General features: G+C 54.1%; 2 protein-coding genes across 4 annotated transcripts; one reads left to right on the forward strand and one right to left on the reverse strand.

The window, feature by feature from the left end:
- The first annotated feature begins 3 nt into the window (after positions 1–3).
- NCAPH2 (non-SMC condensin II complex subunit H2) lies at positions 4–9,543 on the forward strand. Of its 3 annotated transcripts, XM_085241172.1 has the most exons (21): positions 4–148; positions 968–1,174; positions 1,884–1,985; positions 2,417–2,472; positions 4,094–4,169; positions 5,013–5,084; positions 5,197–5,276; positions 5,616–5,770; positions 6,110–6,202; positions 6,431–6,540; positions 6,623–6,694; positions 7,130–7,196; positions 7,307–7,414; positions 7,510–7,563; positions 8,129–8,199; positions 8,272–8,374; positions 8,450–8,515; positions 8,700–8,752; positions 8,873–8,974; positions 9,049–9,198; positions 9,291–9,543. In XM_085241172.1, the coding sequence occupies exons 2-21, from the start codon at positions 1,031–1,033 to the stop codon at positions 9,426–9,428; spliced, it is 1,872 nt and encodes a 623-aa protein (XP_085097298.1). In that variant the 5' UTR covers positions 4–148; positions 968–1,030; the 3' UTR covers positions 9,429–9,543. The 3 variants fall into 3 exon arrangements, 2 of the variants coding, with proteins under 2 accessions (XP_085097298.1, XP_085097219.1); XM_085241093.1 differs by having other exon boundaries at positions 8,129–8,374; XR_014887659.1 differs by lacking the exons at positions 9,049–9,198; positions 9,291–9,543 and having other exon boundaries at positions 8,129–8,374; positions 8,646–8,752.
- Positions 9,535–10,774, reverse strand: SCO2 (synthesis of cytochrome C oxidase 2). The gene is made up of 2 exons (XM_085241297.1): positions 10,690–10,774; positions 9,535–10,414 (listed from the first exon to the last, which is right to left on the reverse strand). Exon 2 carries the CDS (start codon positions 10,397–10,399, stop codon positions 9,653–9,655), a length of 747 nt encoding a protein of 248 aa, XP_085097423.1. The 5' UTR covers positions 10,400–10,414; positions 10,690–10,774; the 3' UTR covers positions 9,535–9,652.
- Positions 10,775–13,461: the final 2,687 nt, after the last annotated feature.

A 13,461-nucleotide genomic window follows, 5' to 3' on the forward strand; every position in this document is an offset into this window, starting at 1 on the left:
GCGTCACGTGTGACGTCGCGTGACGTCGCGTTTGGGCGGGAAACGCAAAATGGCGGCGCGGAGAGAACCGGCCAGCGGGCGGGGCTGAGGGAGCGCTGCGCTTTATTCCGTTCTGCTTTATTCCGCCCCAACTGACGGGTTTCTGTGGGTGAGTGTCCGTGTGGCCTTCGCGAGAGTGTGAGGCTGCTGTCATAGCGAACCCCGATCCCAGGGCCTGAGCTGCTCTCAGTACCGCTCTGGTTCTGTGGAGGTCCCTCACAACCCAAACTCTTCTGTGGCTCTCGGTGCCAGCGTAGGGTTACTTTGTTTTTGGTGGGGTGTGTTTACTTAAAACCTTTATTCTACTGAAGCTGAAGGCTTCTGCTGCCTTTTGAGCTTTTTTTTTGCCTTTAGGAACGTGGAGGTGTTAAACTTAGGGGCAGAATCACAGAATGGTTTGGGTTGGAAGAGGCCTCAAGTATCATCAAGCTCAGGGCCATCAACCTCCACATTTCATACTAAACCAGGCTGTGCAGGGCCCTATCCAACCTGGCCTTGAACACCTCCAGGAACAGACGGGGCATTCACAGCCTCTCTGGGCAGCTGGTCCAGCAGCTCACCGCTCTCTGAGTGAAGAACTTCCCCCTGACATCCAACCTCAATCTTCCCTCCTTCAATTTCAAACCATTTTCCCCTTGTCCTGCTGTTATCTACCCTTTCCAAGAGTTGACTCCCCTCCCATTTGTAGGTTCCCTTTAGGTCCTGGAAGGCTTCAATGAGGTCACTCCACAGCTTTCCCTTCTCCAGGCTGAACAAGCCCAGGTCCCTCAGTCTGTCTTTATAGGGAGGTGCTACAGCCCTCTGATCATCTTTGTGGCCTCCTCTGGACCCTCTCCAACAGCTCCCTGTCTTTCTTAGAGCTTAGTGATGTGGGTTGGGGATCTTGGAAGTCTTTTCCAACTTCAATGATTCTATAACTCTGTAACAGGCAACTGCTGGAAGACGTCATCCTCAGAGACCTGGGGTGTGGAGGGAGCACAGCTGTCAGTGGATGATACCCAACACTGCCCAACCTGCAGCTGCTGCCATGGAGGATGTGGAGTCACGCTTTGCACACCTTCTGCAGCCCATCCGTGACCTCACCAAGAACTGGGAGGTGGATGTGGCTGCACAGCTCGGGGAGTACCTGGAGGAGGTGAGGGCTCCGTGGGCACTGTGGGCACAAAGAGAGTTTCTGTCACTGCCTGTGGTTGCTACTCACACCCCAGCACAGCTCTTGCCTGCCCCAGAGCTGCCTGGTTAGCTGATGTGTGTGGTTGTGAGATCCAGCAGTATCTCACATCTGTCCCTACTGGGTGTTCCCTGCTTTTAGGGGGTGCTGGGGATGTGCTTCTTGCAGTGTGGCTATGGAGAAGCTCCTTGGGCTGCAGGGGGTAGGGGGTGAATACTGAACAGTATCTGAAAGGAGGGGGCTGGGCTGTGTCTGGTGGTGCCCAGCACCAGGACAAGGGGCAGCGGGCACAGACTGGAGCCCTGGGTGTTCTGTGTGAGTGTGAGGAAGAGCTCTGTGCTGTGAGGTTGGCAGAGCCTTGGCACAGCTGCCCAGAGAGGTGGGGGAGTCTCCTGTGCAGAGATTCAAACCTGCTGGCTTGTGCAGCTGCTGCAGGGAGCTGCTGAGTGAGGGCTGAAATGGGGGAGCTGCACAGGTCCCTTCCAGCCCCCACAGCTCTGGGGTGCTGTGGACAAGATGCCTTCCCTCTCTGCATTCACTTATCAGTTTTGGTCCCCTGAATATCACATTAGGTGTACTGCTAATATCTGGATTTTATCCTTTTGTTGTACTCCTCTCAAATCAATTCTGGGAATCAGCATTTCATTTTCCCTTTTTCTTTTGTATTTTACAGCTGGACCAAATCTGTATTTCCTTTGACGGTGGCAAAACAACCATGAACTTCATAGAAGCAGCTCTGTTAATCCAGGGCTCTGCCTGCATCTACAGCAAGAAGGTGAGCACCAAGGGCACTGCCACATCGTAGTCCTGGGGCCAAGGTTTGTGCAGGAGCTGCTTGGGGAGCTGTCCTGGAATTTGAAAGGCTTGGTTGTAATAAAAACCAATGGATATAATTTCTGAATCCTGCCCCTTTATGTGTGCTGGCATTGGCAAACCAGGAAATCTTGGAAAGAAAACAAGAATTTGCTGCTCAACTTCTCTCTAGAGGGTGGAATATAGGGGGGAAAAAAAAACAAACCAACAACAGTAACCCTCTCCTTTCCCAAAACTTGCACTCCAAATGGCTTGAACTGAGAAAAGAATAAAGAGGTTATTGACAAACTGAGCTCTGGCTGTCTGAGGGTAAGAGGAGGGCTGTGGCCATCAGCTGGAGGGGTTTTTCTGGAGTTGCTTTCTCTGTCTCCAAGTCTGGCTCCTATTTTGCAGGTGGAGTACCTGTACTCACTGGTCTACCAAGCACTCGATTCCATCTCCAACAAGAAGTGAGTAATGCCCTCCATCCTCCAGCCAGACCACCTGTGAAGGGGTCAGGATCTGCCTGCATGATTTCATTGTTGTTGCAAAGAATGTGGCTGTGTGCTTCTTGCTTGCTTGTCCCCCTCCCTGTTACAGCACAGCCCTGCTGAGTTCTCTTCCTTTAGGGCAGTCATTTGCTTCAGCAACCAACCTTCCTATTGCACAGTTGGTCTCAGGACCTGTAAAAAGTTCTCTGAAACTTAGGGTTTCTGTGGGATGGCGTGAAAGGACGCAAAAATTATTAGGGGCCTGGAGCACCTTTCTGATGAGGAGACAATGAGAGCCACGGGGCTGTGCACATGGAGGAGAGAAGGCTGAGGGGGTCTGAGCAGTGCTGGTGGATATCTGAAGGGTTGGGGTCAGGAGGAGGGGGCTGGGCTGTGTTTGGTGGTGCCCAGCACCAGGACAAGGGGCAGCGGGCACAGACTGGAGCCCAGGGAGTTATGTGTGAGTGTGAGGAAGAGCTCTGTGCTGTGAGGGTGGCAGAGCCCTGGCACAGCTGCCCAGAGAGGTGAGGGACTCTCCTTCTGTGCAGAGATCCAAACCTGCTGGGATGCTCTGTGTGCAGCTGCTGCAGGGGTAGGGAGCTGAACTGGGTGATCTGCAGAGGTCCCTTCCAACCCCTATGGTTCTGGAATTCTGTAGAAGACCCCAGCAGGACTTAATTCAGTTTGGAGGGCTTGGCCAAGCTCTTCCCCCAGAGCTCTTCCAGTGGCTTTGTGCTGTGGTTTTGTTACAGCACTTTGCTGTTGTGTAAGGAGAGGGCAGAGCCCAGCATCCTGCAGAATCCAGTGTGCAACAGCCCGGCCTGCATGGCAAAGCAGCTTGTGATTTATTCCTCCACTGTTGCTGAGATTAGAGCACTGCTCTTGCTGTCACCATTTCCCAACTGTCTTTCATAACTTGTCTGCTGCCAGCCTGGTTCAAGTTCAGAACGTGGTTCCCACTAAGGAGGGATCAGCTTACAACAGGCAGTTCTGACTGCCTGCAAACAGGTTTTCTGTAACAAGATGGGTTTTTTTTGAGAAGAACCATACAATGGTTTGGGTTGGATGGGATCTTTAAAGGCAGTCTGGTCCCACTGCCTGCATGAGCAGGGAGCCCCACAGCTCCATCAGTGCTCAGAGCCCATCCCCTGAGCGTGGCTGTGTGCAGGGATGGGGCAGCACCACCTCTATGAGCAACATGTGCAGTGCCTTGCTGCCCTCAGCCCAAAACCTTGCTCCAGTCCCTCTGTTAGCTGGAAACTATCTCCCCTTGTCCTATCACACAGACACTGCTGAAGAATCCATCCCTTTCTTTCTCACAGCTCCCTGTTTTTTCCCTGGGCAGCAGCAGTGAGCACCAGGAGCACACATGGCAGCTCCTTGGGCACGAGCTGATGCCGTTCGTGGCTGGCTGATGGTGCTGACAGCCACGCTGTGCTCCTGCCTGTGGTGCCTGGGGTGCTTCTGCTTCAGGGTGATGCTGGAAACTGCTTGCTTGCCGTATGCAGTGCAGCTGGAGGAAAACTGCCACTGCTTTGCCTTTGGCTGGGCCTGGGCCGCTGGGCTGGGCCTCTGACTGCACCTTTGCTCCTTGATGCAGGCGGGAAAGGCAGCCCTGCTCCGTGGGACCAGATGGCAAGGATGCAGATGCAACCTTTGGGATGGAGAAGGAAGAGGTGAGGAAGCGGTGGTGGGTGTGCTCCTGCAGGTGTGCTCTGTGTGTGTGTTCTGCTGCTGCAGAGGGTGTTCAGCCCTGCATCTGCCTGCTCCTGCACCCAGGCAAGGCAGGAGCACAACAAGAACTGGGAGGTTCTTGTTGTGAAATTTCTGTGCTGGCCTCCACGGCACAGGACCTGCTGCCTTGCAGCCCTGCTGGGAGAGTTTATTCCCTCTGCTCCACTTAGAGATCTCTACCCTGAGCCTCAGCCTTTCCTTTGACCTGGGTGGGCTGAGAGTTGGGCAGAGAGGAGCCTGATGAGGTTGACCAAAGGCTATGTGTAGGGAGAAACAACCACAGCATCGGGACCCAGGTTGGGGCTGAACAGCTGGAAAGGAGTTCTGCATATAAGGACCTTGTGGTCCTGGTAGCCTGACCATCAGCCAGCAGTGTGCCCTGGTGGCCCAGAGGGGAAGGTGCTCCTCCCCTCTGCTCTGCCACTGCAGGGCCCCCCAGTTCCATGCAGGCTGGAAACTGCTGAAGAGAGCACAGTGGAGTGCCGTGGAGATGGTGGAGCACCTCCTGATAGGGACAGGCTGAGAGCCCTGGGGCTGTGCACCTGGGGAAGAGATGGCTGAGGGGATCTCCAGAGGTCCTTTCCAATCCATATGGTTCTGTGATTCCTCCTGTAAGTGCTGACAAGAACAGTCCAGAACCTCAAAAGCCACAGCTGCTCTCCCACCCATATGGTCACAGCCATGGGGTTGCCCCATGTCCTTTCTGCCCCATCAGGGTCCCCAGGGAATACTATAGCACAATGAAACTAGCCCTGTTGGCCACTGGTATGGTCTTCTCTTTGCAGTTCCTTTCCCTGGATGACATCAGCAACACCAGCCAGGCCAGCGTAGACTTGAAAATGGACCATCAGCCCAGTGTAAGGGAAGCTGCTGTTGTCCTTCTGGTCTCCCCTCCCTCTATATCAGGCTCTCCTCACTGAATCCCTGCTGCCTGCCCCGCAGAGCTCTTTGACTCCTGTTCTCTTGCAGGCTGTGAACGTTGTTCCCTTGACTCCAATGTCTTTGGTTCCCCCAGAAGAGGCTGAGAAGATAAACAACCCTCTGTTCAGGTGAAAGTCCCCCAGCCTTCAGCTGGCCCCCGCCTTGCTTCGCAGCACATTCTGACTGGCAGGAGGGTCATTCCTTTTCCCCTGGCAGGCAGGCAGGAAGAGTAATCCCAAGTACACTGAGATGTGGGGGTGGGTCCTGATGCAGGACAGGGGCACAGAGGGAGTGGCAAGGCAGGGGCTGCTCTGGGGTGGGCAGGCAGGGCTTTGCGTGGCCAGAGAAGCCAGGGAATGGCAAGTGGGGACAGTTTGCCCCTGTCGGCATGAGGATGCCTTGGATCTTCTCTCTCTGTCCTGGGGGGCCACAGAGCCCTGTCCCCCTGACGACCCCCATGTCTGCAGCCGGAAGGGGGAGATCCTGGCCAGCAGGAAGGATTTCAGGATGAACACGTGCACCCCTCACACCAGTGGAGCCTTCATGCTGGAGCTGGCAGGGCTCTCCCCAGTGTGTTTGCAGGATCGGAATCGTGAAGAGAACAACGCTGGCGGAGCAGTAGGTACAGTGCTGGGGTGAGGACCCATCTTGAGGAGTGGGCTGTGGGCTGCACAGAGCAGGGAGGCACTGCTGGGATGCTTCCCTTCTGCCTCGAGAGAGGATGTGAGCAAAAGCAATGAGAACAGCCCAGCTCCTTGAGCACAGGAGATGTGGCACTGCCTTTCCTCTGCCGCCCTTCCTTCAGCCAAAGATTGCTGACCACTTGAATGGGGTTTGTGCCCTGGGCTGTGCTGGGGAGGCCATCGGCCTGGGTAGGAAGGAGCAGCATCACAGCTGCTCTCTGCTGGCATTTGAAGCCCTGTGGGCAAAGCACAGTGACCACACCTCTGTCCCTTGGCAGGAGCACAGTCCTCTGTCGTCGGTGGGAGGGAATCCCTACGTGTGAGCAGCGGTGCGATGCCTGTCCAGGCACTGAACTTCTCAGATGATGGAGGTGAGATGTGCAGGATCAGTGGGGTCTGTCCCTCCATCCTGCTGGGCTGGGCTGTCCTGTCTTCAGGCAGGGTGGGGTGCTCCTGCTCTGTCCCCTGACCCTGCCTGACCTGTTTGCCATGGTTTGCGAAGTAAAGCCCCTTCCTCAGGGAAAATCCTCATTGGGTAGAGTGAAAAAGGGAGATCCTTGTTGATCTCATAGCTGCTGACCGTTTGCTTGCTCCTCTAGGTGCTGCAGGACCAGATGATGACCACGATGGAGGGGATGACTTGCCTGTGGACCCCAAGGACAACATGGAAGTGACTCCAGCTGCCAATGAACACATTGAGCTGCAGCGGGTAGGGCAGGCGGGGCTCAGTAGGGCCCTGGAGCCTGGCTGCCCTGCGGCTCACTGCCTGATGTTCCTTCTGTGTCTGCCAGAGTGTGCCCCAGGTGAAGGGTTACATGCTGAGGCAGCGAGCCCCTGCTGAGGACCTTCAGTCCCACATCAAGGTAGGGGGGATGCAGAAAAGCAAATCCTAGAATCATGGAGGTGGGAAAAGACCTCAAAGAAAGATAAATCCAACTGTCAACCCATCATCACGATCCACTCTAAACCATGCCCCAAAGTGCTGCATATTCATATTTCTTGAGCACCTCCAGAGGTGGGGACTCTTCCACTGCCCTGGGCAGCCTGATCACTCACTTGGAGAAGGATTTTATATTTTTTTTTTCCCTAATACCCACCCTGACCCTCCTCTGGTGCAACACAGGGCCCACAGCTCTTGTCCTTTTGAAGCCTGGACGCTGTGGGAAGCGCTCTGCACTGCACTTAGTGCTGCACCAATACCCATGGAAGGGTTTGCAGAGCCACGCAGCTGCAGCGTGCCCCACAGTGCTCTGCCAGTGCTCTGCCCAGTGCTCATACACACTCTCTTCTTCCACCAGGAGATGCTGGATCCCTGGCAAAGCCTTGACCCCTTTGGTGACTCTGAGGAGAAACCCTTCAGGAAAGGTATTTAAGGTGGGGCTGCGGAAGAGTGGCTGCTCCCCCGTCTTGGGGCTGCTCACCTCCAAAGGGTGGAATGGGGTTCTCCGTGCAGATCATCTCCTTCTGCCGTGCAGGGAGGCCCTTCCTGGTGCCACATGGCATGGATGACTTGGTTGGTAGCAAGCGGAAAAGGAAAGGATCCAGAAAGCTTCAGGACTTCTTGAAATGGTTTTCTGCCACCTGTGAGTGTTGTGGCCGGACCTTACCTGGGTGCTGTCTGTTCTCTTCACTGGGCTGCACCTGTATGGGTTTCTAACTGCAATCCTCCTCTTCTCAGACAACAACAGTGCTGACTGCAGGAAAACCAGGAGGAAAGGACCGACGTTTGCTGGTGAGTTGGGGTGCAGGCTGCAGTGATGCGCAGGGCTCCAGGTGCAGCAGTTGTGCTGTGAAGCCCTTGCGGGGTTGGGTTTGCACTGGAAAGAGGCAGTAATCCTTACTGGGTTGACTGAGAGCTGAAAGAGAGATAAACACCTTGGAGAAGAGGTACCCTGCAGGCTGCAAAGCTCAGGTTGCTGTGGTGAGGCTGTGTGAGGGCCGAAACAAAGGACATAGGAGCAATAAGCAGTTTGACAACTTAAGATGGATGAGGATTTGTTGTGTTTAATGTTCACAACACAGAAACCTGTGACTTCCAGTCCTGCAGCCATTCCTCATTTGAAAAGCAGCCTCTAAATGTTGCTACGTAGAGCCTTGCCCCTTTTTGCTGCAAAAACCTCTTCTACATTCAGGGAGGCTGGGGAGCTCCCAGCTTGTTGGCACAGCAGTGGTGTGACATGCAGAGAGAAGGATGGGTGCTAAGGCAGGGCTGCAGCCCCAAAACTACACTGGGGGGCACAGCCTCAGCCTGTCAGGGGCTGCAGGTGTGTGCTGATGTGTGCCTGTGCTGTCTGCAGATCTGGAGGTGCTGTACTGGAAGCAGCAGAAGGAGCGGCTCGCAGCACAGAGGAAGTTGCAGAGCAGGATGGTGAGCATGCAGGAAGGGTTGGGGGATGGTGGGAACCACGCTGGGTGGGGGCTCAGTGCTGCTTTTCCCCAGGGACCACCCTTGTCACTACCGCCAGGGCATGAAGAAGAGGAGCAGGAAGAGCTGGATGCGCTGGAGGAGGAGCGGGGCAATGAAGAGGATGGGGAAGCAGCAGGTACTGCTGGAGCCCCCAGGGCTGAGCTGATGTGGGGAACACTGGGGTCCTGAGCACAGTCTGCTCTTCTTGCAGATGACTTTATGGAGCACGAGTTCATCCAGGAGGAGGATGTGGAGAATCTAGTCGAGAAAGCTATGGGTGAGCACCTGGGGGAGCTGTGAGGAGGGTACCTCACCCTTCAGCCACTGCAGCACCTCCTGAGCAGCTGTGGGGTTCTGGCTTTGTATCCCACCCATGGGGAACATGCATCCCTCACCTGGTGGCACAGGGCCAGGCACACAGTTTTTCCCCCCACCACACTGGTGACACTGCCCTCTCACAGCTCCCTGCGATGTGGACGCGCTGAGCTATGAGGAGCTGGTGAGGAAGAACGTGGTAAGTGTTGTGCCTGAGCTCAGGGCAGGGGGACAGTATGGGTACAGTGGGTGCTGTAGGTGCCCCTCATCCCCACGTTGTCCTCTTCCTCATTCTCCCCGCCTCCCTTTGTACCTGCAGGAGCTGTTCATTGCCAATTCCCAGAGGTATGTACAGGAGACAGAGCTCTCCCAGCACATCCGCCTTTGGGAGGAGAAGATGGGGCCGGCACTGCAGGAGCAGGTACGTTGCTGAGGGAGTTGGGGGACCAGCAGTGGGGCTGGAGAGAGGCAGAGAGTCACCCCGCTGTCCTGCAGGAGGAGCGCACGGCCTTCGACATCCACAGCTACGGGGACAGGCTGGCAGCTCGCTTCTCCAGCCTGGGTGAGTGGCAGTCCTTTGCCAGCCTGGTGGCCGGCCTGCCACCCTTCGAGGTGTGCCGCTACATGCTGGCCTCACTGCAGCTGGTGAGTGTGGGAAGGAGCTCCTGGGGGTGGGATAGGAAGGGGGGAGGGGGGGGGTCTTTGCTGCAGCCCTCAGACCTTGCTCCTCTCCCCAGGCCAACGACTACACTGTGGAGGTGGCACAGGACCCGGGGCTGGAGGAGGCGGTGGATACAGTACGGCTGCGGCTGCTGACGCGGGAGCGGGCACACGAGCGCTTCCGCACCTATATGGCCCCCTCAGCCTGCCAATGAAGCCCTCGTCCCATATACCCCCCCCATCCACTCTGTACAGCCCCCATCCCCTATGATCCCACAGCACCAGGGCTCCCCTTGCTCTCTCAGCAATAAACCTCTCAACTTTGGTAAAGTCGGCCTTGTTTTTGGTGACGTGAACAAAGTGTCCCTGTGGGTAGGTGGGTTATGGAAGCAAGAAGAGTCCCTTTGGGGGCTGCCCCTGTCCTGGCAGGGCTGCAAACTCAGTCAAAGAGTGGCTCATAGCTCTCCATGTGTCTCCGCACGCTCTCAGCGATCTTGTCAGCCGTCTTGCTGCGGTTGTAGTAATCCAGGAAGAGCCCGTCGGGGCCCAGTAAGTAAATGATGATGGTGTGGTCCACAATGTAATCACCATCCTCATCTTTGGGCCCGGCGCTGGCGTAGACACGGTAGGCGCTGCTCACCGCCCTCACCTGCTCAGGGCTCCCAGTCAGCCCCAGCAGCCGCGGGTGGAAATCCCGCACGTATCGTCCCACCGCCGCCACATCGTCCCGCTCGGGATCCACAGTGATGAAAAGCGGCTGCACCCGGGGCAGAGCCGCGTCGCGGTCCAACAGCTCCACCACCCGGCTCAGTTTCTCCAGCTCGTCCGGGCAGACGTCGGGGCAATGCGTGAAGCCGAAGTAAAGCAGCACCCACTGGCCGCGGAAGTCGGCTTTGCAGCGGGGCTGCCCGCGGTGATCCACCAGCTGGAAGTTGCCTTGCCCCAGCGCCAAAGCTCGCAGTTCCCGCTGCCTTTTCTCCCGTCGCTCCCGTTCCTTCCGGGCCCGCAAATACAGCCACGCTCCCCCAGCCGCGCCCACCGCCGCCGCCACCACGGCCAGGCGGCGGCCCAGGGGCAGAGCCGGGGTCGGATCCCCCCGGGCCCCGCTCAGCCCGCGGGATGGGACTGAGAGCTGCGGGGGGCGGAGGGGGAGACGGCGCAGGCAGCGGGCGGGCAGCAGAGCCATGGCCGTGGCGGGGGGCTGTGGGGGAGGGGGCGGCCGTGAGAGCAGTTCTGACCCCTCCCCCCCCCGCTGCTCTCTCACCCCACAGACCCCCCCGCTCTCCTGGCTTCCTGCCCTACCTCTGTGCCCTGTGACCCCGATGCCCACTGACTGAGCCCCATCTCTATGCCCTCCGTTGCTTTCTGACTCTGTTCTACCCCCTTCCACCCCCCCCCCCCCCATCCCTTCTGGTGCCCTTTCATCGCGTCCCTTCCCCCCTCCCCGCAGCCCCCTGCCGCCCCGCCCCATCTCACCTGGCCAGCGCCGCAGCGCCCACACCCGGAAGTGACCCACCGGAAGGGGCGGGGTGATGCCGTTCGCGCTGCGCAGTGGTGAGGCGGAGCCTTGTGCAGTTAACTGCTTACCGCCAGGGGGCGCAATAGCGCCGAGGGATAGTGCGGGCAGCTCTGCCTGGCGCGCAACCATAGAGTGGAGAGGGATGGGAGGGAGCGCGAACCATAGAGTGCGGTGGGATAGAGAGGACATCACGGCCTCGTACTAGCTGCGGTTGCGCAGCGCCCCACCCAGGTGGTGCAGCCACAGCGCTGATGGAGCCGCGCTTATCCAAATGGGAACCCCAAAAAGGGGGACCCCAAATGCGAGCCCTAAAAAAGGGACCCTAAAATGAGAACCCCGAAAGGGGGACGCTGAATGGGATCCTTAAAAAGGGGGACCCCCAAAATGAGAAACTCAACAGGGGGATCCCCAAATAAAGAACCTTAAGTGGGACCCCTAAAAAAGGGACCCCAAAAATGCATATCCCAAGAGGTATGAAGAACCCAAATAGAACCCCAAAATAGGAACCCCAAAAGGGGAATCCTAAATGGAACCCTTAAAAAAGGGGATCCCCATAATGAGAACCCCAGTAGGGGGACCCTAAATTGTGACCCCAAAATGAGAACCCCAAATGGAATCCCTAAAAAGGGGGACCCCCCAAAATGAAAAACTCAATAGGGGGACCTCAAATAGAGAACCTCAAATAGAGAACCCCCTTAAAAAGAGGGACCCCAAAAATGCATACTCCAAGAGGTATGAAGACCCCAAATAGAACCCCAAAAGAGGGACCCCAAACGGAATCCCTAAAAAAATGGATCCCCAAAATGAAAAACTCAATAGGGGGACTCAAATAGAGAACCCAAAAGGGAAATATCAAGTGGGACCCCTAAAAAAGGGGACCCCAAAATTTGGAACCCCAATAAGAGGGCTCCAAATGGAGACCTCAATAGGGAGACCCCAAAATTGGAACTGCAAAATGGGAATCCCAAAAGGGAACCCCAAAATGAGAACCCCAAAAACGGGAGTCCAAGTGGTGATCCCAAAAGGGGAATCGCAAATGGAACCCCTAAAAAAGCCCCCCCCCCCCAAAATGGGAGCCCCAAATGGGGACTCCCAAATTGAACCCTTAAAAAAAGAGACTCCCAAAATGAGAACCCCAGAAAGGGGGACCAAAAATGGGACCCCTAAAAAATAGGAACCCCAATAGGAGGACTCCAAATGGAGACCGCAAAAGGGGGACCCCAAAATTGGAACTGCAAAATGAAAGTCCCAAAAGGGGATCCCAAAAATGCGAACCCCAATAGGGAGAACCCAAAGGGGGAACTCCAAAAGGGGAATCCTAAATAGATCCCCTAAAAAGGGGACCCCATAATAAGAACCCCAAGAGGGGACCTCCAAATGGGACCCCGAAAGGGGGACCCCAAATGGAACTTCTACAAAGACCCGTCCCCCCCCCCCCCAAAATGGAGACCCCAAATGGAGAACCCAAAATGGGAGCCTCAAATGGGGACTCCCAAATTGAACCCATAAAAAAAGGAGACTCCCAAAATGGGAACCCCCAAAAAGAGGACCCAAAAAGGGGAACCCCAGAAGGGGAAATCTAAATGGAACCCCTAAGAAAGGGGACCCCAAAATAAGAATCCTAATAGGAGGACGCCAAATGGAGACTCCCAAAAAGGGGGAACCCCAAAAAGGACCCTAAAAAAGGGGAAAATAATGGGGGATTTGGGGCACTTAATAACAAAAATAGTAAACGTTATCAGTCATAATTGTGTTGTCAATGACACGTAGTGGTATAAGGAATTGGGGCACTAATAATAATAATAATAATAATAATGGGGTAATCATCAACAATAGGAAATAGAGTGGCCAAAGTGGTGGTAAGGAAGGGGTTAGGGCACTTAATAAAAATAATAAGTAATGTATTAATAGTGTGAAGAAGTATTAAATGCGATAAATTTGGGCAGAAATCAGGAAAATATTGCTGCTAATAATAATGGGGTATTAATCAAAATCGGAAACATGGATATGGTGGTAATGGGGGAAGATGAGGCACTAATAATGGTTAAAATATTAATATTCATAATAATGGGATAAGAATAAAAAATAGTATTGAAATGGGTGAAGTTGGGCAATAATAACAGTAATAATAATATTAATAATAAATGTAGTGATAGCAATGGGAATCATGGGGGATTTGGGGCAATAGCCATAATATTGTTATTAATAAAATTAATCCTATTAGTAATCTTAATGATAATATTAAATAATATTATTGTACTGTTTTATATTATTATATTATCTAAAGATATTGTATTGATACAAAGCAATAAATTATTATATAATTCCATTGTTGTTATTATTATTATTAATTATTATTAATTATTATTAATTATTATTAATTATTATTAATATATTACTATTATTAATAATAATGTTACTATTAATAATAATAATAATAAACGATAACAGTTTAAAATATAACGATAATGGTAATAATAGTCACGAAGACAATAAAAATATCAAAAGCAGTAATAGTGAATAGAAAAGGATGAAAAAAATAATAATATTAATGATGATAATAATAAAAAAAGTGATATTAAGCACTAATCAATCAATACCAAGCAGCGCGACCGGAAGCGGAAGAACCCGCCCCCGCCCCTGCCCTCAACCAATAGCGAGCGGGAGTGAGGAGAGCGCAGCCAATCGCTGCAGGCAGGGGGCGGGAGGAGCGTTTCTTAAAGTGGCCA

This window comes from Meleagris gallopavo, chromosome 1 (genome assembly GCF_905368555.1).
Source record: "Meleagris gallopavo chromosome 1, MGAL_WU_HG_1.1, whole genome shotgun sequence".
Classification (NCBI taxonomy): Eukaryota; Metazoa; Chordata; class Aves; order Galliformes; family Phasianidae; genus Meleagris; species Meleagris gallopavo.

Bases quoted from the DNA above. Each gene is read 5' to 3' on its own strand.
- NCAPH2 (XM_085241093.1), top strand. From the start codon at position 1,031: ATGATACCCAACACTGCCCAACCTGCAGCTGCTGCCATGGAGGATGTG. The intron at 8,375-8,449 runs GTACTGCTGGAG...CTCTTCTTGCAG, and splicing joins AGAGGATGGGGAAGCAGCAG to ATGACTTTATGGAGCACGAG. The intron at 8,516-8,699 runs GTGAGCACCTGG...GCCCTCTCACAG, and splicing joins TCTAGTCGAGAAAGCTATGG to CTCCCTGCGATGTGGACGCG.
- SCO2 (XM_085241297.1), bottom strand. From the start codon at position 10,399: ATGGCTCTGCTGCCCGCCCGCTGCCTGCGCCGTCTCCCCCTCCGCCCC.